General features: G+C 40.6%; 1 protein-coding gene across 2 annotated transcripts in view; it reads left to right on the plus strand.

Annotated features, from left to right (window-relative positions):
• UBE2D3 (ubiquitin conjugating enzyme E2 D3) overlaps nt 1-24,087 on the plus strand; it is a 38,333-nt gene that overhangs the window by 10,764 nt on the left and 3,482 nt on the right. The window contains exons 2-7 of one of the 2 annotated variants that reach the window (XM_063458560.1): nt 10,623-10,686; nt 11,929-11,960; nt 12,439-12,516; nt 13,474-13,579; nt 14,629-14,722; nt 15,452-15,501. In XM_063458560.1, coding sequence (XP_063314630.1) covers nt 10,623-10,686; nt 11,929-11,960; nt 12,439-12,516; nt 13,474-13,579; nt 14,629-14,722; nt 15,452-15,500 — 423 coding nt within the window. In that variant the 3' untranslated portion in view covers nt 15,501. The remainder of the gene's footprint in view (nt 1-10,622; nt 10,687-11,928; nt 11,961-12,438; nt 12,517-13,473; nt 13,580-14,628; nt 14,723-15,451; nt 15,502-24,087) is intronic. The other variant, XM_063458561.1, reaches the window with a different exon arrangement.

Genomic DNA, 24,087 nt, shown 5'->3' on the forward strand with positions numbered 1-24,087 from the left:
AGCTCACTAGTGGCAGGAGCAATTGAGGTGTTAAAAGAAAAGGTGCATTTATGAACACTTTGTATGTGTGGACTCTCAATTTGTTTACAAAACAAAATGAGGCAGAAACATAAATTGACAAGTGGTGCAGTGAGGAGTATTGGCACAAATTGAAAAAGTGAAAGAAAAATCTCTAATATGGATGCAACACTTCTTGTATTTACTCCAAATATATTTAGCAAGCATATTCTCAATGCTTTCCTATAGACGCTGGCGTCTTCTCACTGTTAAAATCACAGTGAAAAGCACAGAAGCACCTCCAGCGGTTGTCAATGAGACAGCCAGTAGAGGCTGGATTAACCCATATGTAAACATAGCAGTTTCTCTGAAACTATGTTTACAGCAGGCAGGGTTAATCCTAGATGGACCTGGCACCCAGACCACTTCATTAAGCTGAAGTGGTCTGGGTGCCTATAGTGGTCCTTTAACCCATACTCACACAAACTGACACACTCTGACCCACACACTGCATATTTTCATTGCTTCTTTCACTTTACCAGCAGACTTCATGGTCCGGCATTCTGTGTGCAGCTTGTTCCCTTCACTTCTATTTTCTCCACGCACAGGGATGGCTGCCTGGATATAACGTTATGCTGCCGCCTTCAACTCTGTGCATTGCGAGGAGCAACTTTCTTATACCTGGTAGCCTACTAAGGTGCCAGCCCTTCCACAGCTCAAACCACAACCACCTCCAGGCAGCCCTGCTGCTTTCATGCGGTAGGGATAAAAGAACAAGTAACATCCCTCTTAGTGGTGAAGTGGAGTGCATTTACTACGGCACTTGCATGTTTCAGAGGCTTTGCCATTCCATGATACCTTGGGTGCAATTATGCATACTCTGGCATCTAACAGACATTGTGTTCTCAGAACTTTCCGTTTCTCATCCTTCTATTTAAAGGGATACTATAGGCACCAAAACAGCTTTAGCTTAAAGGGACTCCAGTGCCAGTAAAACAAACCGTCTAAACGTAGACTGACACTGATTAAATATAAATAACAATAATTACATATATTTATATATAATATAAAAAATAAATATGTAAATACATTAAAAATAATTAGGGGGCGGGGCCTAACCATCATGGCGTTAAGACGTGTCTCCAGAGCTCCCGCTCAATTATAGCAAAACTAGCGACAGACGGCTGTACGAAACGGGACAAATGTATCCAGCGCCGATGTCCCTCGGCGCAGGTTCGGGACCACCCACGCTCCTCCCCCGCCGACGTAATCCGGCGGGGGAGACCTAATGCGCATGCGCATTAGACCTCCCCATAGGAAAGCATTGAAAATAGTAGACAGCCACTAGAGGAGGAGTTAACCCTGCAAGGTAAATATTGCAGTTTATGAAAACTGCAATATTTACAGTTGCAGGGTTAAGGGTAGTGGGAGTTGGCACCCAGACCACTCCAATAGGCAGAAGTGGTCTGGGTGCATGGAGTGTCCCTTTAATGAAACTGTTGTGCGTAGATCAAGCTCCTGCAGTCTAATTGCTTATTCTCTGCCATTTAGGTGTTAAATCACTGTTTATTCAGCCCTAGTCGCAGCTCTCTCCAGGTGACTTACACAGCCTTCCAAACACTTCTGGTAAAGAGCGAGCTAATGTTTCATCTTCCTTTATATCATATTCTGTTAACTGCAAAAGCAAGTTAAAATTACACTATAGGCACCCACACTTCAGCTCATTAAAATAGTCGGGGTGCAAACTCCCATCACCCTTAACCCTGCCGTGATTATTGCAGTTTTTATAAACTGCAATAATTACCTCTGAGGGTTAACTCTCCTCTAGTGGCTGTCTACTTGAGGGACTTCTGGAATTAAAACGGACTTTTGATCTGTTATCTGACGCTGGAGGTCCTCGCGTTCTGCATGAGGACCTCCAGCATTAGATTTTCTCCATAGGAAAGCATTAAATAATGCTTTCCTGTGGGGGAATCCTAATGTGAGAGCGAACATTGCTGCAAATGCGTGTTAGGTCTCTCCCGGGGGCACAGGAGAGACGTGAATGGGGCTGAGCAAGTGCCGAGGGACATTGGCGCTGGACGCAAGTAAGTGACCAAAGGGGTTATTAACCCCTTCAGTGCCGTGGGTGGAGGCCTTGACGGGAAATCAATAGTGCTTGGCACTATATAGTTTTCCTTTAACATCTGATTGAAAATGAAACTTTTTTTTTTTAAACGCAGGCTGTCAGTGGAGGTGTGGCGAGGGCTGAATAAACAGTGATTTCACTACTAAATGGCAGAGAATTGAGCAGGGGGGTGGGGGTAGAGGTTGCTGCACACAAAGTGGGTAGGTAACCTATGAGTCTTTTCAAGCAATTTAGAGCTTGTGAAGATCCAGATCTTGTACTCTGTCCAAAATCCCCCATTTTTAGATATTTTCTAGATTATTTTTTATTTATGTAAGCTAAATTAGACATATTAATTTTAGTTTTTAAACCGTTGATTTACTGGGCCCGTATAACTTTGAAACAACAGTAACCCCAAGTTACCTCAGTCATAACATACTTACTATCTGTTTAGACAGAGCTTCCGGCTCTCTATTGTACTGGAGGTGGGGAGTGGTGGACCCTAGGTAAGAAGTCAAACCTTTAAAAAATAAAATAATGGGGGCGGGGCCTGACCGCCGGTCGGATCAGACACGTTGTGTCTGAGCTCCGGCCTCTGAGCTGGAATACCGGAGCCAACTGCGGGAAACCGACCTGACACCGTGCTCACTGCACCACCAAGACGGTTGCGATCCAGGGGATACCCAACAGGACCGACAAAGGCGCCACAGTAACCCGGCCGAGGCCTGAGGCCTACGAGCTTGAGCCGAGAGAGACGGCCGCTCTCCCGGTTCTCTGGCCGGCGGTCGGCTGCTCCCCCCCCCCTCTGGACCGGGGGGGTCATCCCGGTATCCATGGGCAGCGGCCACCGCAAACCGTACCGCCTTCGCTCCGGCCACACCGAGCACCGAGGTCCGTACATAGGATCCAAGATGGCCGTCCAGCACCCATCCTGTGCACAACACGCAGCGGCTGCCACAAAAAGCCCTAGCCCAACGATGGACCAGCACATCGGAGGACCGGCACCAGCAAAGAGGCTCAGGCAGCGCGCTCCAGGCCTCCTCTGGCCCCACTCCATAACCTTCACCTCCCCCTCAGCCATGCTGCTGTACTTACCTGCAACAAGGGAGACAACACAACTGGACTGTGGCAGTTAAACAGCGGCGGCCTCCCACTAAGGGGCACTGGCTGAACAGCCCACCGGGACACGCACTAACCAGGCAAGAATTGCGACATCCACAACTCCCAGGAACTGTACTAGGACCTCACTCACAAGGGATCGTCTGAATGTAGACACACGAACGGAGCCTGCTAGGCATACACCTCGCTACAAATGGACTCCCTCACCATACCCCATAACATGGGACCTGCATTTATATGCTAGATAGGTGTACAGCGTTAGTCTTTAACCTGCTGTTATTTTATTCTACTTTAATTCCTATAGAGCCTTTGCCATTGTTATTGTTTTTTTTTGTTTTTCTATGTGATAACCTAGCATTGCATTAAGCCAATTGCCAACATAACTTAAGGCAGCAATCCAAGCCTGCTTATATATGGCGTAACACTGATGGTTTACTCATTACTGAATTGAGTATAACGGCATCCTCTTTAGCATGAAATGCAATGTTATGTACTCTGCAGCCTCTGTTTGCTTCTTTAAAGTGAGAATTTATACTGAGCTCCATATGTTGTGTATTAAGCGACGAGTAACATACTGGCGCTCACCTCCCTAGCAAGTACTCCTAGGCAACAATTTCCCTACATCCCTGACACCACAGCACAGATGACCATAACTTGTAGCGCAGATCGAATGTTGTAGTATGGCACCTTGCCCTATCTAAGCGTGTACCTCTATTGTCCTGATAATAGGGAGAAGGTGCCTGAAAAGCAATAATCAAGGCAGATGCAAACGGGTGCAGCTTTATTTAAAGCATACCGAACGTGAGGCCACGCTAGACTGACTGCTCACCCAAGCAATGTTTATACTATACGCCTGCGTGAATAAGCTCTAACCTCTAGACCTAATCTTACGTTATTTTATTTTACGTTGCCCTATCTATTGTGGCTTTATCAGAATTACGCATCATTCTATAACATATTCAAAAATGTGCATTGTTCAATCTTTCCCTACTGTCTCTATTGTTGTTGAAATAAGCGTGTGGATTGCCGTTGGGGTACCACATGCACATCTGTTCCAGCTATATGCACTACAAAAATAAAGAATAAAAAAAAAATAAAAAAAATAATCATTTCCCTGATACCATTATTTCCTTAGCTTGTTATAGCCTTCTCAATTTATATCAATAATAAAATATATTTTTTTACACACTAAACTAAATTGTGCAATACACAAGGCGATATTGTCTAGTCCTCATCCCTCCCCCCAATTTCTGTGTAGTAATGCATAATATTGCTTAGGTCTAACCTTTTCATGTAATGGAGAATGGGCTTTTCTAAAATAGTGAACTGAACATGGCAAACTGTCATTGTTTGTCATAACTTGAAACATCGTATGTAACTGCGTGGTGCCTCTATTTTGTTCTTCAAAACAACTTATTTTTAGCTTGCCCCTATGCTTGGCTTTCCTATATCAGGCAACAACTTTAACACCCTTGCGCTTGGTGCCTACTACATAATTGAAAGAACACCTGTGTGCAATTGCTCTCCATGTTATGCGTTGTCCTGTACCTAAAACAGATGTTTTTCTTGGCACTGGCGAATCCCTTTAACCCCTTAAGACCGCAGGACGTACTATGCCGTCCTTATTTTGGTGGCTCTAAAAGCCGCAGTACGGCATAGTACGTCCTGCGATCTTATGTACTTACCCGGTCGCCGGCGATCCCACGCCGGCGATCGCGGTATGGGGGACTTACCTGGGAGCCCAGGGAGTCCCCCTGCGTCCTCTTCAGCCGCCCAGGGCCATGTGATCGCGAGGACCCCGCGATCACATGGACGGCATAGCCGTCCAAGGCATTGCCAGCAGGGGGAGTGCCTGTAATGACAGGTACTCCCCCTGCTGTCTGAAAAAAAAAAAAATGTTTAAACAGTGTAAAAATAAATTATATATATATATATATACGCACGCACGCACGCACGCACGCACGCACGCACGCACACACAAATATGCATACACTGTCTACGTGTATTTTAATAATATATACATAATTATATATATTAATATCAAAATACACGTACAATGATATTGATTAAATATATATATCATTTTCATTATATATATTTATATATAATAAAAAATAAATATATAAATACGTTAAAAAAATAAATAAAAAAATAATTAAAAAATAATAATAAAAAAATAGATAAATATATAAACATGCGTAATTTCGTTCTAACTGTATTTTAAAATTAATGTATATATATTGATATCAAAATACATGTAGAACGAATTCTACGCATATATTTATGTAGTAATTTTACATAATTAGGTCATTTTATTAATTACAATTTGCAGGACCTGCCTGCCAACCCAGGCCAAAAGTTCAGGGAATTACATTGTCTAGCACTATATTTAACTCTGTAACTTTCCAAGACACCATGAAACCTGTACATGGGGGGTACTGTTTTACTCGGAAGACTTCGCTGAACACAAATATTAGTGTTTCAAAAAGTAAAATATATTACAACGACGATATCGTCAGTGACAGTGACATTTTTTGCATTTTTCACACACAAATGGCACTTACACTGACGATATAATTGTTGTGATACGTTTTACTGTTTTGAAACACTAATATTTGTGTTCAGCGAAGTCTCCTGAGTATAACAGTACCCCTCATGTACAGGTTTTATGGTGTTTTCAAAAGTTAGAGTCAAATATAAGGTTTGCGTTTCAGTTTTTTCACATTAAAATTCGCCAGGTTGCCTTTGAGACCGTATGGTAGCCCAGGAATGAAAATTATCCCCATGATGGCATACCATTTGCAATAGTAGACAACCCAGGGTATTGCAAATAGGGTATGTTCAGTTTTTTTAGTAGCCACTTAGTCACAAACACTGGCCAAAATTTGCGTTCAAATTAGTTTTTTGCATTTTCAAATATTAACACTAACTTTGGCCAGTGTTTGTGACCAAGTGGCTACTAAAAAAGACTGGACATACTCAATTTGCAATACCTTAGGTTGTCTACTTTTGCAAATGGTATGCCATCATGGGGGTAATTCTTATTTCTGGGCTACCATATGGTCTCAAAGGCAACGTAACCAATCTGGCGAATTTCAATGTAAAAAAACTGAAAAGTGTAACATGCTTTATTTGACCCTGCAACTTCCCAAAACACCATAAAACCTGTACATAGGGGGTACTGTTTTACACGCGAGACATCGCTGAATACAAATGTGTATTGTATTGCAGTAAAAGCAAACAGTATTATGACATTCACAGTTAGAATGTCACGTAGAACTAAACTTTTTAAAAAATTCTTATTTTCTCCCATTTTTTAAAATATTTTTTTCATATTAAATTATGTTCCATACCTAAATATTTGATGTTAAACGAAAGCCCCGTTTCCCCTGAATAAAATGATATATAATAATGGGGGGTGCATTTAATATGAAAGAGGTGAATTATGGTTGGACAGACATATAGCGCAAATGCCAGGTTTTGTTTACGTTTTTTTGGATCACAACTTGTACATTTGGCTGCGGTCTTAAGGGGTTAATGAAGCAGTTTTGGTGTGTATATCATGACCCTGCAGTCTCATCGCTCCATTCTCTGCCATTTAGAAGTTACATCACTTTGTTTATGCAGCCCTAGGCACACCTCCCTACATGTGACTTGGTCTTCCTTTATTGTAAATTGTTTAGTTTAGAATTTATCTCCTGTTCTGACCGCTTGCTAGACCCGGCAGGAGCTTCCTGTATCTAACAGAAGTTCAATTTACTTCTAACTGGCAGCTAAAGCTAAAGTTTGTTTGGTGACTAGTGTTCCTTTAAGTACTTCACATCATTTACTCGAATTATAAGGAAAACATTTCATCTTCACGTAGTAGTTTCTCTCACAATGATTTAAAAAATAAATATAAAAAAAATTAGAAAACCTTAACAGTAACAAAGATGCCTCTGGTTGTCAGGCTGCGAGCCACTTGAGGGGCTTCCTCTTTTCATTTTTTGTTTTTGTTCCAAGTATTTCATGTTTTGTGTCTTCATGCAAACTGTGTAAATATAGATAGAAGAGCAAAAATCACATTTTAAGGGGACAACCATCTTTTTAACCCCTTAAGGACACATGACATAAATACTTTCCACACCCACTCCAGGGGGGCATTGATCTAACTAATCAGCGTACTGTCCCTAGGAATACAGGAAAAGTACATTGCGCATGCTTGACAGATTTACACATGTTCAGCTGTAAGATCTCTTCAGCTTGCAACAGCCTCAGAAGAATAGAGGGAGTCTGATCTGTGTGATTGTGCAGAGCCGGTTCCGGTGACTGGTTTCTCTCTTGCCGCTGCACAATGATGCCCTGTTTCTGTCATTAGTGGACTAGTTTGAAACTGAGATAAGTAGGTAAGAGGGATGGGAGGCTGAAGAAATTTCCCTAGCTGTTTTCATTAAGGATATAAACCTTTAAGTGGTTTTATTTTGTTCGTATGTAGGTATCGATCATGTCACTTTAATAAAATTACATGCCATTGCAATTCAATTGGTTTTGACTACATTTCTTCCCTTGCTCTGAACCTACGGCCTCTCCCTTATTGTTCTCCTCTATTGGATTATGGGATTGTTGGGTACTTGTGAACCAGTTATTACCTCCAAGTGTTTTTTTTTGTTTTGTTTTTAATTGCTTTAATTCTGGATCCTTGGCCTAATCTTCTTGCACTTCTCCTCCCTAAATAATTTGAACATATCCAGAGTAGATATTAATAGATTCACAGAAACTCTTGCAATGTGTTTAAAATGCAGATCTGATTGGGCTGCCAACTTAACTCCAACTCCAAGGGAACTTAAAAATAATTTTACAGTAGTAATTGCATATATACATTCTACTACCAAACTCTCAAATTTGAATGGTATGTACAGATTCTTGCCTAGTAGACCTGATTGTTCAATAATACATACCTGTGCTGTTTTTTAAAAAAAATTTTATTCTGAGGCCTTCGTTATATATTTCGTTATGAAAGATTCATCATTCACCCGTAAGGTTTCACTATAATACAAACTGTCGTAAATCTCTTCCATCTGTGTACCCTTCTCTTAAACCTTATTCTGTCTGAACATTTATTTCATTTAATTATCCAGGTCTTTTTTTTTTTTCTTTTTTTTTTTTTTTTTTTAGAAATGCTTTCTTTGAGCTTGTAAAATAACTTCAAAATCAGGAGGAAGCTACCATGATTGAAAAGAAGCCACTCCTGTAGTTAGAAGGGCAACTTTTAGCACCATAATGACTTTATATCAGTGAAGTCCTTAAGATGTCGAGAGTTCCTGGGTGCCATCTTGCCTTGTGTGATTAAACCATTTTGAAATGGTCCTCACGGATCTCCAGCGTTTCTCCATAGAAAAGCATTGAATAACTGTTTTCTATGGGGTGGTGTAATGCGCGCGGCCACTGCCGTGCATGCACATTACGACTCTCCCCGTAGGCTGATGGTGGGTGAGGAGGCGGGGCCTGACCCAGTGCCGAGGGACAACGGTGCTGGATTTGGGTAAGTGACTGAGTTTTAACCCTTTCAGCCCTGTGGGGTTGGGAGGACCTAATAACCCTATAGTGCCAGGAAAACTGCTTTGTTTTCCCTGCACTATAGGATCCCTTTAACCCCAAAGTCCTCTTGAAGTTGGCTACACGTCCTCATCAAACTACAATACCGATGACTTATCCTGGGTCCCAGTTATAGGCAGAGTGTCTGATGCTCTCAGCTTGTCACTGGCCTCCACTTGAGAAATAAACTCTTATCCCCCCCTTAAAGCTTTTATCACTGTGAATTATGGCACTTATAAGTGGGGGTATGATATTAAATACATGCAGAAAAACATATGTTTGTGGATATAAAAACAAAATTGTTGATATTAAGGTCTTTTCTAAATACTTCTTATGGTGCATACAAGGTCATCCATTACAAAAATCTTTTGGCCTTTTTTTTTTTTTTTTTTTATTATGGATCATGTATACCCCATAGAAGAGACTGGTAAATATGTACCATAATTTCAACTAACTTTAAGCACTACACATTGTGTAGTGTTTAGGCGTGTATACAAAGACTCACTATGGTGCAGTGCAACATGTTTTTTTTTGTGGTGGAGGGTTACCTGTACTTAAAATAATAATTAAAGGACCACTCTAGGCACCCAGACCACTTCAGCTTAATGAAGTGGTCTGGGTGCCAGGTCCTTCTAGGGTTAACCCATTTTTTCATAAACATAGTAGTTTCAGAGAAACTGCTATGTTTATCAATTAGTTAAGCCTTCCCCTATTTCCTCTAGTGGCTGTCTCATTGACAGCCGCTAGAGCCGCTAGAGGTGAAAATCACAGTGAGAGCACGCAATGCTTTCCTATGTGACCGGCTGCATGCGCGCGCAGCTCTTGCCGCGCGTGCGCATTCAGCCGACGGGGGAGGAGAAGAGGAGGATCGGAAGCAGAGATCTCCCCGCCCAGCGCTGGCAAAAGGTAAGTTTTTAAACACTTTCCCCTTTCCAGAGCCCGGCGGGAGGGGGGCCCTGAGGGTGGGGGCACCCTCAAGGCACTCTAGTGCCAGGAAAACGAGTATGTTTGTTTTCCTGGCACTAGAGTGGTCCTTTAAAAATCTGTTCAATAAGCTATATTGTACAGGCATAACTGGCAATTCTGACATTACTGGGCTCTGAGTCAGAATGCAAACCTGCTGTGCATTGTGTACTTTCTGCACAGCTTCTGCAACCGATATTCTGTCTATTGTAGGCATTGCATGTCCATAAAAGTACAACTTGGGGTGAGAATCTCAAGTCCTGGTATTTAGAAAGTGAACTACGTGTATGGAACTTGTTTATTAGGTCCAGTAGGGAAAGGCAGTTAGATTAGCAGCATAAAGTAACCATTTATGAGAGACCCATCCAGGCTTTATTGTGCATTGCCTAAGAGAAGACCCACAAGGTTACACACTCATTAACTGCCAATTAATTGAGGGACAATGTTTAGATCCAAATGTTATCATCCTCCCTGTCCATATGGGATTGTAACCAAAAGATAAAATCAACACCTACCAATTAGAAATTCGATGTAAGAAGAATAGATAAAACAATATAATTGGATGTGCTTAAAAGAAAACATGTAGAAGTTTTCAATTAGAGGTTCAATCTGCATATAAGAAAGTTTGAGCCCAGAGCATGACGATCAGTCCATTTCTTATCACTCTTAAGTTACTATAAAGTAGGATGATGAACAAAGTATAGTATAGTGAAGAGGATAGATTTTAAGATGGCTTGTAGTAGTAATATGCTTATATGCACACAAATTTAAATTTGCCTTACAAAAAATAAAATATCTTTTTGAAGAGACAAATTTTGCTCTGAAAGATGTATTTATATACTTTTATTTTTTTTCCCCACAGGAACTGAATGACTTGGCTCGTGATCCTCCTGCTCAATGTTCTGCAGGTCCTGTTGGAGATGATAGTAAGTTTTCTTACAAATTCCCCCCTCGCCCTTCTAAGCTTATTGTATAAATTGCACATATTTTCATCCTCTTCCGTAGAACCTTCATTTTAAAAAATACAAAGTTTTTGTTATCCTGTTTCAAGCTGTCACTGTGGTGCCAATGGATCTGTTGGCAGCTTTATCTTTCTACTAGTGATGTGGTGTGGCTAGCCTTCAAGCATATATCTGCATTTACATTCTGTACGAACTGCCTCTTGACAAGCTTTAAAGGAGCATTTCTGATGTTAAACATACACCTTATCTATTAAGATGTTTAACTTATTATCTGCACCGGTCTGGCTGTGCTCGCAGCTCCTCCTCTAGCTATGGTCATTATGGATGACAATCTAATTTTTCCCCATAGAATTGTGTCTGCCTTGGATGTACTGTGCCAATCAACATCTCTTCACAGGGAGACTTTATACTAAATCTATGGTGGGGGCATTTTGCTTCTTTATGCATAACATGTATATGCTGAATTCTGGACATGCAAATATTGCAGGCATGTAATATGAAGCACACCCCCACTAGCTGTCTGTGTGACAGCCCATTGAGGTATTTAGGGACAACTGTTAACCATGCATTTCCACTGAAGAGGCAATCTCTAGACATGTCAGACTGTAGAAATGGTCGCCTAACACCCAACCCACAGCACTAAAGGGTTACTTCAAGCATAAAACCACTTTCTAATGGGGTAAACAATTTTTAAATAGTTTGCCCTCTTACCTGGATTTCTACCTGGAGCCTGCTCTATGGTGAGGCAGTTAAAGTTCATCCAGCTGCTGCAGAAGCTGCATGATGTTTCTGTTGGTCATTTACTGAACCAATAAGTGACCCTCTATGCATGAATGCACATAATTGAGGCCTGATAATTACACTGATGCTGCTGCATTTGGAGTTACACCTCCGGCAGCAAAATATAGCCTCTTGTGGAGTTTTATTTTTTTACTTGTTTATTTCTCCCTATTGCCACATGTTGTGTCCAGAACTAATCAAATGATAGTTGATTGTCTATTTTTGATTAGTTGTTGTAAATCTGGATGGCAAAAGTTGACTATTAGGTTTGCTAATATCCCAAAATAGAGAATTTCTCACACACAAAAAAAAACCATAAAAGATGTCTTTAATTTACATGGTGAGTATTTTGCAGTAGTCAACAGAAAATCCAGAATTTACTGCTGCTTTAAAATATTTAATCATTGGTTTATTTATTTTTTGCAGTGTTTCATTGGCAAGCAACCATTATGGGACCTGTAAGTATGATTTTAATGTAACAAATTATTAAATTAAGTATCCTGTTCATGTTTATTCAGGAATGCATGGAACATTATTGGGGGGTTTCTATTTTCTTTTCAGGTTTTAGGAGTGTCACAATTCAAAACTATTGAAATTCTACCCATATTGGCATAACTTGGGCTTTAGGGTTTAGCAGATCCAATTATACATATTCAGTTTCATTAAGGTTTTTAAAATTGTTGGCCCTTGCAAAATGTATTAACACCTTCTCTTGTGATTTATTAAATCCCCCAATCTGTGTTTTGGATGCCCTGGAAAGTAATACTTAATTACTCCAACCACCATGACAACTTTAGTGGTTTGAAACTCTGCACATTCAGAAATCTGGATGCCAGCTAATTACCATACACCCTTATTTGCAATTAAAATAATTTCTCTCAATTACCAGAACAAACCAGTCACAGATTTAATGCATCTTTTTTTTTTTTTTAACAGAATGACAGTCCATATCAAGGCGGTGTGTTCTTCTTGACCATTCATTTCCCCACAGACTACCCATTCAAACCTCCAAAAGTAAGTATTGGTAAAGGCTTATTTAGTGTAAAGTAGAACTACATTATTTATTCAGTGACAAGGCAGTGTTTACATTTGTTATTGCAGGACCATAATGCGAAGCACCTAAAGAGGTGTCCTCAACTTTGCAGAACCAGCATTTTTGTCCTCAAGCTCAGCATGAAGACACAGATTTCTCTTCATAGAGAAGCATTGCTATAATGCATCTTTATGAGGTGATGCTGATTAGCACAGCATGTTTATAATTCTGAAACTATTGTCTGGCAGATAATGGGCAGTGTAAGTTGTCTGTTTCTTTGCATAACATTTTGTTAACCCCTTAAGGACCAAACTTCTGGAATAAAAGGGAATCATGACATGTCACACATGTCATGTGTCCTTAAGGGCTTAAAGGGGCACTATAGTCACCAGAACAAATACAGCTTATTGTTTTTGTTCTCGTGAGTAGAATCATACCCTTCAGGCTTTTTGCTGTAAACGCCGTCTTTTCAGCGAAAATGCAGTGTTTACATTACAGCCTAGTAAAAAAACTCCACTGGCTACTCCTCAGATGGCTATTTGAGGTGCTTCCTGGGGCAGTACTGCCATTCAGTGTCTCCACCCTCTGCGTGCAGACACGGTCAGTGTCTATGAGGAGATGCTGATTTGCCAGGGCTGTGTTTGACTTGTGCTGGCTCTGCCCCTGATTTGCCTTCTTGAGTCTCAGCCAATCCTATGGGGAAGCATTGTGATTGGCTCAGACCACCACTTCTGATGTCAGCTGGTCAGTGTCAGAGGCTGCAGACTTGGATCCAAGTAAGATTTTACCATATTGAGGGGAGGCTAGATGGTGGTTTTGACAATATGGTCAGGTAAAAAATGTTTGTTCTTGACCCTATAGTGTTCCTTTAAAATAACTGTTTGCAACAGATCCACACGTGTAATCTTTAGTGCCTTTTTCTCTCCCTATAACTTTAGGTTGCGTTTACAACGAGAATCTACCATCCAAATATTAACAGCAATGGCAGCATTTGTCTTGACATTCTTAGATCACAGTGGTCCCCAGCTTTAACTATTTCTAAAGGTCAGTGGAAATTAAATTACAATATTGATTTAAAAAAAAAAAAAAAAAAATGCAAGTTTGCCTAAAATTTATTTAGGATCATTTTTAAAAATTCATTTTACTGTATGAAAAATGTTTTATAATTCATTGTGTGCTAGACTGGAAAAATAAATTTTATTTTTTGTGTGTATGTATATATTAAAATGTATGTAAACATTTTTTTATTATAAAATAAAAATGCTCATTCTTGGGAAAGCAGTAATTCTAAATATTTGTAGAATGCCATGTCAATGGTATATATTCCCCTTGTTTAGTGTGTTTTGCCTAAAAGAAAGTGCTTGTATATGAAAGGACTTTGTAGCCTGTGAAAAATAACATTTGTGTTCAAACCTTAACACTAGCAGTTAATACACAATTCCATTGCAGTCACTAATCATTAGACATCCTTTTGAGTGAATCGCTTATTGTGGACTAGGTATTTATCCTATTCTGTCTTAATGTCAATAAATGCATCGAAATGCAAACACATTGTAAGTGGTAGAACTTTGTGATGTTATGCACTACAATCCCTTTTACAAAGAATTAAGTACTTATAATTGAGCTGCATTGGGAAGTCTGTGATTGGACAGCCACAGAATGTCTAGGCGGGGTTAGAAGGTGAGGATTTGCAAAAGCAGCAAACAGAACTGCTGGATTTGCAAACTGTCTTTAGATTTATGCCCAACGAAAAAATACATGCTTTCATTTGGGGATATATGTACTAAACAGTTTTTATTTATTTTGTATTTGGGCGGTTGAGTGTCCCTTTAAAGCAATGAATTAACCTTTATTAAGAACTGTTTGGCAGGTGCTGTGAGCTTTTTCTGGTGTGCTTTTTTTTTATTTTTATTTTTTTAATCGGTGACCTCATTGGAAGAAACTCCATTGAGTACTCGAAAAGAGTTTGAGAGATGCTGCTATTTACTCAATGTCCTCTAGCCGCATTATTAATCATCCACACGCACATTTCTTGCATGAACTGAAACACGTTTGGAGTATACAATTTTATTTCCCATATCTTTCTCTTCTAGTTCTCTTGTCAATTTGTTCACTGTTGTGTGACCCTAACCCAGACGACCCCCTAGTGCCAGAGATTGCACGGATCTACAAAACAGATAGGGAAAAGTAAGTATGACTTTTCAAACTGTTATCTGTTAACTGGTATCTGCACTATTGATTACTTAATGTTTTATTTGCTCTTGAGCAAACCTGTTGTGATAACTAGCGGAAGACTTAATCTGTAAATTCTCAGTTGTAAAGTGCATATGTATTTGTTTTTGTTTTTTTGGTATGTATTTTTTATTTTATTTTTTTATTCGACTGAAGGAAAACCACTCATTTATTTGTATGATCTATATAAATTCACCTTCTCTTCCTCTGCACACACACAGAGCTTGAAAGCCTTCTACGCTTTGGTGTGTGTTCATGCAGTGCCTATAAATGAATATGGCTCAGACCATGACTTGTGTACAGATTTTGCTGCTGTAAGATTGTTATTGCTAAAACATGAAAGACAAGCTCACTTCTGTTTAAAATAAACAAGCCTCCACGAACCACCAATGTTATGCAACTGTTGTCACATGTATTGTCTTCAGTTGTAGACACCGGGCATGAACACTAAAACTGTGGATCACATGAAATTGCTGGGATTGAGCACCACTATGTTCACCTGTAGAATTAGGTTACAATTTAATGTAATTGTCTTATCTCATGTAGCATTCAATGTAGGTTATTCCATTAAGCTTTACTATTGGTACAGAAATGAGGAAGTGTTCTCTGCTCAAACAAGCCTGCAATTTAATATCAAGCCACTTGTGTTGAGCACTTCCAAAGGATATATGTTTAATTTATTAGGTACAATAGACTAGCAAGAGAATGGACAGAGAAATACGCAATGCTGTAGGGTAAGAGTACTTGCACTTGAGTGGTGCATGGGTTAGACACGTTTTGCTTGTGCATCCACTGTTGGTGTAATGAAGACTGTTTATGCTTTTTTTTTTTTTTGTATTTGTACCAATTCTACAGCTGCATGACCAAAAAGATTATTAGTAAGACAAGATTTTAAAACTCTGTATTTGTACAACTTCTTAGGGTTCTGCATAAAGTACACAAAACATACCATAATTGCAATAAAAACAAAACTATTGTATTGCTTATGAGGGGTGCAGTCTGTGTTGTCTGTAGAATGTACATTTAATTTCTGACCTCATGTCACTGTAATTTTGCCAATGTTAGAACATTTGTCAATTCAACACTTTAAAGGTCAGTCTTTAATCGAAAGAACTACTTCTTAAGGGGACATTTGTCCTTTTGAGACAACATTGCCTGTGAATGAGTTTCATGTTGCAGGTAAAAGGAGCAGATAAAAATATATTATTTTTTTGTTTGTGTTTTTAACATGTTGCATTTAAACTATTGAGCTTTAATATTCTAGATCACAAATCCTTTTTAATTACCTAACATATGAAATTAACGCTGTAAAAGCCTGAACTCCCATTGTCATTGGCCACATTCTAGTTAGTGTTACTTTACTGAACTGGTTGTAGTTCTTTAATTGTCTCTTCCATGCATTGCATTGATAATGCCGATCAGGGTCCTAGGGGGCCCAGCAAACTCTTACTTACCTTCCCTTCAGCTCCCCTGTCTAATTCTTGAGTCCCGCGGCCGTCAGTGTTGCCACGTGTTACTATGGCAAAGCGGCACGCAGGCCACGAGTTTCACAGGGGAGCTGCTGGGAAGGTAAGTAAGTGTGCTGGGCCCCCCAGGGAATTCCATATCCACCCTCCCTGACCATGTAAGATTCAGGGAGGGGAGACCAACACAAAATGTAAAAAAAAAAAATACTTTTTTTTTTTTTAAAGTTACAAAATTAAAAATGATCTCTCCCCCCATTTTACACACATTACATACCTACACACTACATTCACTATAAATATACACACACACATATTCTTAAAAACCTAAATTCTGACTGGCATGTATAGTTTGTGCATTTACAAAAAATAAACATGTTCAGTTAACAGATTTGTGTAGGAATAGTTAATTTTTTTAAAAATGGTAAATGTACAGAGTATCAGTAAGTTATCGGCTATCTGCTCTAAAAAAAAAAAAAAAACTATCGGTTGATCCCTACTCTGCATTGTCTTTCCTCACCCATATATGTCTCCAACATCCCTTCCAGCTCATGCATTGCAGTTATTTGTAATTGTGCTATCTCAATGTGTCTCCCGCAAATCCTTCCACCATTCGTATTTGTCTTCACCAGCTTATCCTGCCCACTTTCATCTCAGTCTCTGACCATCTTGCTGCAAACGCACTGCCCCATTCATTATCTGCCACTCACGAGCATATCTTGCCTCATTAGCTGTCTGCCCTTCATCTGCTCATGCATTCCCTCTGCCCATCCTGCCTCATTCCTTCTGTGCAACTCTTGCCCAAAACAGCACTTCGTAGTTTCAATTAAACACTTCACCTGGAGACTCTCAGGCTCTGTGAACCCCCATTACTATCAAAGTTCTCTCTGGTGTTGCGTCCATGTGCTTGACTCATGCAAGACTCATTATCTACATATGAGCTTGGCCTGCTGAACATCTGCAGGTCTCATCTCACCGGTTTATTCACACATGCCCCTAAGTGTTCTGTTGCTGATGGATTTCATCTTGGCTCCTGAGATGTTGGAATGCCTTGTGTTTGTAGGTATATATCACAACTATCCCATAATGCATTCGCTACACACTAAATTACCCTCACTGTGTGTCAGTGCCTGCAGGTGTGCTTGTACGACACTGAGTGAGAAGTTGAGCAATTGAGGCGGGCACAGGGAAGGGTTTGAGTGTTTTTTTTCTCTCCTAACAATGTGTGTATGTATATTTTCATAGCATATAGTGACCGTACAAGTGGGATGAAGTTTCTAGTGTTGGACAAGTAACCCTGTGAAGAAATAACGTAAAAGTCCTTTTTTAACCCAACCTACTTATTAAATGCTGCCATTTACAGTTACCAGAGTTTTTTGTCCTGCTGATGGGACGGATAACCCTTGGTTTGTTCCTAGGCTTGAGACACACTAGTTGGTGCTTAGGCAAGTTGGTCTGATGAAACCGCGGGCTGCAGGACTCGTTCTTCAAACCTCAAGGAATTGAGGAGTGCCGTTTCTGGCTGTTTTTATGCTGAGAACTTCCAGTAAGGTAGGTGCTCCCGGGTGGCGCACCATTAAAAAGACAGATGCACAACCTGCACAGAGCGGTGGGATGCACTTCCTGCATGCCTTGCGTTCAACCAAAGTAGCCCACTCGGTATTTCAATTCTCGTGTGAAATTTGAAAAGGCTATCTAAGCTGTGCTGACCTCTCTCGTGGCAATGGTGTTGGTTAGGACAATTTCAGTGTTTCCAATCCCCCGCCACAGTTATGTGGTCTTTAATGTGAGATTTTAGGTGTCTGCCTTAAGGACCAAACTTCTGGAATAAAAAGGAATCATGACATGTCATGTGTCCTTAAGGGGTTAATTCGTCTGGCATATTTTTTTTTTGTGATTTTTTTTTTTTACAATTTATGTTCCATATTTACTTTTTCCAGATGTCTAGCCCTGTTTTACCAGACAAACTGGAAAATCTGAAAATGCACACTCCTGCACCTAAGAAAGCTTCATATAAGTCTACGCATTAGCCTGTAGTAAGTGCATTACTCCACTTTTAGATGGATGCAAGAAAGATGTGCAAATGTTCTGCAGAATTCTTGAAAAAAAAATAGAAGCTAATTTTATTTTTTATATAGCTGGTTTCAATAGAATCTCTGGATTCTGCCACTGACTCTAAACTTATCAAATGTCAGTCTGTACCTGTCCAGCACAGATCCATAATGAGATGCAAGAGAAACAGATATTCTCATTCTGATTTATCTTCTGGTGAATGCTAATATGTAGGTGATATATCCAGCCAAGACTCAAGTGTGGTATCGGGTTTTCCACCAGAAGAGCTTAAAAAAAAAAAAAAAAAAAAAGCTTAGGTTGCAGCTATTTTGCCGGAAGGTGAAACTTCTAAGAAAAAAGTTAAATGTTCTTTCCATACATCCTAAACTTTTGGAATTGATGCAGTGGCAATGGAAAGATCCTAAGAAAAGGGCATTCATTTTCAAACATTTTAAACCAATATTCAAACTGCTAAATGAGGAGAAATGTGAAGATCTACCAAGGTGGACATCTAGGTTGCCCAACTCTCGAAAAAGACTATGTAACGGAACCGCTGGCACCCCGACTGGGTACCTTCCGTTGACGGATGCTCCTAGTGCTTTCCGAGGACGCCATAACTGACAACCGCCGCAGCTTGGTTGGGGTCTTGCCGTCTCCACCCACTCTGGACCCAAGACCAGGGTCCAGCTTCCAGTAGGTGGACCTCTCCGAATTCCAGAGAGCAGGAGCTTAGTGATTATACACTGGGGAGTATAGTGATTATAGCAATCCCCAGAGTGTAGTTCTCCAATCCCCCAAACATGAGCCGAAACTTCATGAAGGTACAAGATGATCTGAACTTTTAATGACCACACACTGGCTTTTATGCAAGTCCCCATGCAAGGGGACATCCCACAGGGTGGGACACAGTACAACCAATCCTATACAGGAAAACCGTAAAACACTCCCAGCACAAACATACAATCCCTCCCCTCTGCCTGTGATATAATTACTGAACACAATGGGTTAATGTAATTTATCACAGGCAGGAAAAATACACTTTTTATACATACACTCTAACTTTAAAAATATGCATCATATTCACATAAAACATACATATTCAGAATCCGGATATTTTAAACATAAACAACCAAAAGTCATACAAATCCCTCAGTACATAAAAAGTTAGACGGAAGTCCTTTATGATCGAACGCAAGCACATTTTCCTGCCCAAAACAGTTCCATAGATTTGGGCTGTGCGGCCGGTCAATTTCATGCAGAAAAACGAACATGCGTTTGAATCTTCAAACGGGACTCAGTCTCTGCAGCTGAAAGTTCAGTGTAGGAGAAGGTAAGGGTCAGCGGTTTTCGTGGAACTGTGTTGCCGATTTTAGTTCCATGGATTTGGCTACACATACCGCTGACCTCGTTCGAATGAACAAAGATGGCCGCCGCCACGTGTTCGTTTGCACGAACTGCGGCCACCCAGCGGTCGGCAATTAACCTGCTGTAACCTCACAGCCTGGGAGGTAAATTGCCTGTACACTTCCACTTCTGGGTGGTCCGCCTGTGTGGTATGCTGAGAGCCTTATTTACTGAACCAAGTGGGGAAAAAAGCCAGGAACAAAATATTTTAACTAAGACTGGGGACACCGTCTTAAAGGGCCATTGTCACACAAAGTCTCAATGTCCCCAGATGGTTCTTAAAGGGCCAGAATGGTCCAATACAAGTCCATAAGCCACAGTGCAGTTCTTAAAGGGCCAGCAGCAGCAGCACAATATAAATCCATTAGCCCAAATGTTTTTAAAGGGCTAAATCTCTCAAGGGCCATAGTCATGCGGAAGGAGGCTGGCAATCAGGCTCCTCCAACAGCCAGGGGGAAAGGGCAGCTTGTCACCTAAAAATCCAGTGACAAAAGGCGTTTCGTCACAGACTACTATCCCTATTAGCAAAGTAGCAGGTCTCACAAACCCAATGGATAAAAAGCACACATCCTGCAGAAGGTTTTTTTTTTTTCCTCAAGCGGCAGGAATTCAGTGCAAAGCAGCTATGGCTGGGGCTTCAGTTGCCAGAGCGGCATATATGGCTACAATCATTAGAAAATTTTATTTTGGAAGCATCAGACGTACTTGGCACATCTGCTTAAGATCAGATTGGCAAATTAATTTCTTATGTTTGAAGCACTCAAGCTGTCTAATCGTGTTACGGGCCGTATGGCTCAGGTAATGGAGAGCTGATGTAGCATCTAAATCTGCATTGTGCGGATTACCTTTCAAGAGAAGTAAGTTTGCTATTTTAGAAAAGCTCCTAAAACAAATGTCCCGGGAAGGCTCAAAACGAGACCTTTATGGAATAGATTTCCATTTCGAAACGAAAGATCTTTAAATATCATGACTGACCTCACAATTTTCATAGGCAAAACAGACACTTGACAAGCAGACAAACATCCAAGAAAAAAGTGTTTGACTCCAGAAAAGTGGGAGAAAGACTGCAGTGGTTCAAGCATGCATTGAAACGGACAACACCCAATCCGTGGATTTTTTTTTTTTGCACAACAGCAGGCGGCTACAAATTGCAGTTTTGCTTAGACCTGCGCCAAAATTCCTGGTTTATTTTTTCCTATTTTTGTGAAAAGAATCTGGACTTCTGATACAAGCGAATCTGTTTTTAAGAAAATGTTATTGGGAAGGTCCCAAAGCAACCAGTGTTCCATGGAGTGTACTCCAGAACTTCTGTTTTTTGTTCCAAAGCAAGACCTTATATTTCGTCCTGTATTAGGTCTAAAGAGGATGAACTGTTGCATTCAATACCAAAGACTTTGTATGGAGACCATTCTTTGGATTCCATGGATTTTAAAAATGCCTATATGTGCCCATGGCAATCACCTCAAGATACTTGAGATTTGTATTTAAGTCGGGGAGGAAGTTCCTGCATTTCCAGTTCAGAACCCTGCTTTTCAGCCTAATTCCATCGCCAAGGATTGTTACTAATATTCTGGTTCCATTGGCTGCTCTGAGAGAAGTTTTACATCATCCTGTATCTAGACAATTGGTTCCTCAAAGCTGAAAGAGTCAACTACGGAACAAAATTCAAACCGTGATACAGCTACTCCAAGAGCACTGCTTGGGTCATAACCGGGAGAAATCTCAACTTTCTACTTCTACAAAGATTTAGTACAAAATCACTTCCTCCGTTCCTGCAGTAAAGTAGGCAAAAGCAGAGCTGAGACCTCTTTAATGGGAATTTTTTTGAGGAAATGGTCAAGAAAAGATCTAAATGCAGAATTCAGTCTGGCCATACACAAAAAAATTAACTTAAGTGTTAAAGGACCTCTATTTTCTGTCCCTAGTATTCTATCAGGCCAAGGGAATGACCCATTATTACAACAGACTCCTCAAAGTTGCAGCTGCGGTGTGCACCTGCACCCACGACCTGCAGAGGGGGTAGCACAAACCTCCAATTACAGAGAGACAAAAGACCTTTTTAAAAGCGCTTTTACAATTCAAGCCGTGGATTGCGAAGTCGGGATTCGGTCCGACATCACAACAGTGACCCATCTGAACAGACAAGGTGGAACAAAAGTCTCCTCTGTTGATAAATTATGTCATGTGCACAGAGGAAGTTGGACTATATTGCAGAAACACACATTAAGGAAGTGGGCACAATCCAAAGGGTCCCTACACTCAAAGGTATTTGCTATACTAGTAAGGAAGTTTGGTCTGCCTGATATAGATCAGATGGCAACAAGGATGAACAGGAACATTCCAGTGTTTGGATTCCTTTACAGACAAGATTTCCCTCAATTCTTAGATGGCCCATCAATCAGATGGAACGTTAAGGTTTCATGTGTTGCCTCCCATTGCCCTGATATTGCGGATCTTTTGGAAGATAACGAAGAGCTATGTTTTTGGCCTTCATTCAATATTTGCCAAACCTAGCTGGTTTTTGGAATTGAGACGGATGACCCTAGCATCTTTGGAACATCAGACCCTTTTCTAGAGAACATGGAACTTCTGAAAGACACCCTTCTGATCAGATTGACAGCCTGGTTTCTACAAGGCTGATACTTGGAGATCAAGGGTTTTAGGAATACATGATAGACATTAATTCTACAAGTAGATCTACATCAAAGGTTTGAGAAAGTGGAAAATTTTTCTCATCTGGTGTAGGGATGACTGCCTGAATAATACTACTGGCATTAAAACCATTCTGCGTTTTCTGCACGATGGTTTTGCTGCTGGGACTTGGTTTCAGTGCTCATCCATTTCTTCTGGATTTAGCCTCCCATGTACTAAAGTATTTTTTTTCCCCCTATACTTCTCAGACTGCCTCCTCACACGTCCTTTATTTGGGATTTATCCGTTGTGCACATAGCTGTGAGTCTCCATTTGAACCTGTGGAAGAAGCTTATTTTAAGCGGTTATCTTTCAAAATGGCCTTTTGGTGGAGATAACATCTGCCAGGATAGGTGAGATTCAAGCACTTTCCTCTTTAGATTGTACAATGTTTCACCAAGGCAAAGTGGTTTTCCACCTAAAACAGCCTAAAGTTCTTTAAAAAATCAATAATCAGCCACATTTCTAACATTTTAGCGAATTTCCTTCCTTACTAAAAGAAAAATGGTACATCTGGATGTCAAACACCTGGAAATCCATCTTCACTGCTCAGCTGCCACAAAGACATCTAAACTTACTATTGCCAGATGGCTGACAGATTCTGTAAAGTTGGCATTTGTCTGTTCTCATATTACGTTGAGTTGCACTCCACCAGATCCATCATCATGGGCTAAAAAGGCTGTAGAATCTCCAGAAGTTATTTGCAGATCTGCAACATTGTCCTTTAATACTTTTACCAGGCATTCCTTAGAAGCTGCATTCCAGCGTAGGATGCTTCAGAATGTTGTCTTGTGATTCATCAACTTTATTTTTTCCCCTCTTTGGGCTCTTGCTATATTATATCCCAATTGTACTGCCACTATATACTAGGAAAACAGAAATTTTACTTACCAAAAATTAATTTTACTTAATATAATGGCAGTTCAGATTCCCTCCTAGCTTTGTTATTAAAGTTATATTTTTGCAGCAATAATGGTCTTTTTCTTGACTTTGGTAACTTTGGGAATGGCAGCATTTAAGGGGGTGAGTAGAAGGGGTTAAGAGACCGCTGAAGTGCAAGGAAAACAAACTTGTTGTGCTCAAAAGGGCTGAAGGGGTTAAACACTTACCTTTCTCCAGCGCCGGGCTCCCTCGGCGCTGGGGGAACTCTCCTCCTCCCCCCGACGTCAGCTCTGCATGCGTGGCAAGAGCAGTGTGCGCATTCAGACAGTCCATAGGAAAGCATTTCTCAATGCTTTCCTATGGAGGTCCAGCATCTTCTCACTGTGATTTTCACAGTGAGAAGCGCCTCTAGTAGCTGGCAGTGAGACGGTCACTAGAGGCTGGATTAATCCTCCGTGAAACCTAGCAGTTTCTCTGAAACTACTATATTTACAGCAGCAAGGTTAACACTAGATGGACCTGGCACCCAGACCACTTCATTGAGCTCAAGTGGTCTGGGTGCCTATAGTGGTTCTTAAACTCGCAATTCCCAAACTGGTGCTGCAAAATGTTTCCATGCCTCTCTCCCCTGCAGGACCGCAGATCAGAACTATCCCTCACGGTCTGCCAGCAGAGGGAGAGAGGACCCAGGGGAGCTCTAATGTGCAGATCTGCCTGGTTCCCCTGTTGCGAGCTGAAAGCGTTGCAGCGGTTAACATTGCAATGCTCCAACTCTTGCGAGAGTTAACTCTAGCCTCAGCAGCTGCTAGACTTCACTGGCACCACTTG

Source organism: Pelobates fuscus, chromosome 6 (genome assembly GCF_036172605.1).
Source record: "Pelobates fuscus isolate aPelFus1 chromosome 6, aPelFus1.pri, whole genome shotgun sequence".
NCBI classification, from domain to species: Eukaryota; Metazoa; Chordata; class Amphibia; order Anura; family Pelobatidae; genus Pelobates; species Pelobates fuscus.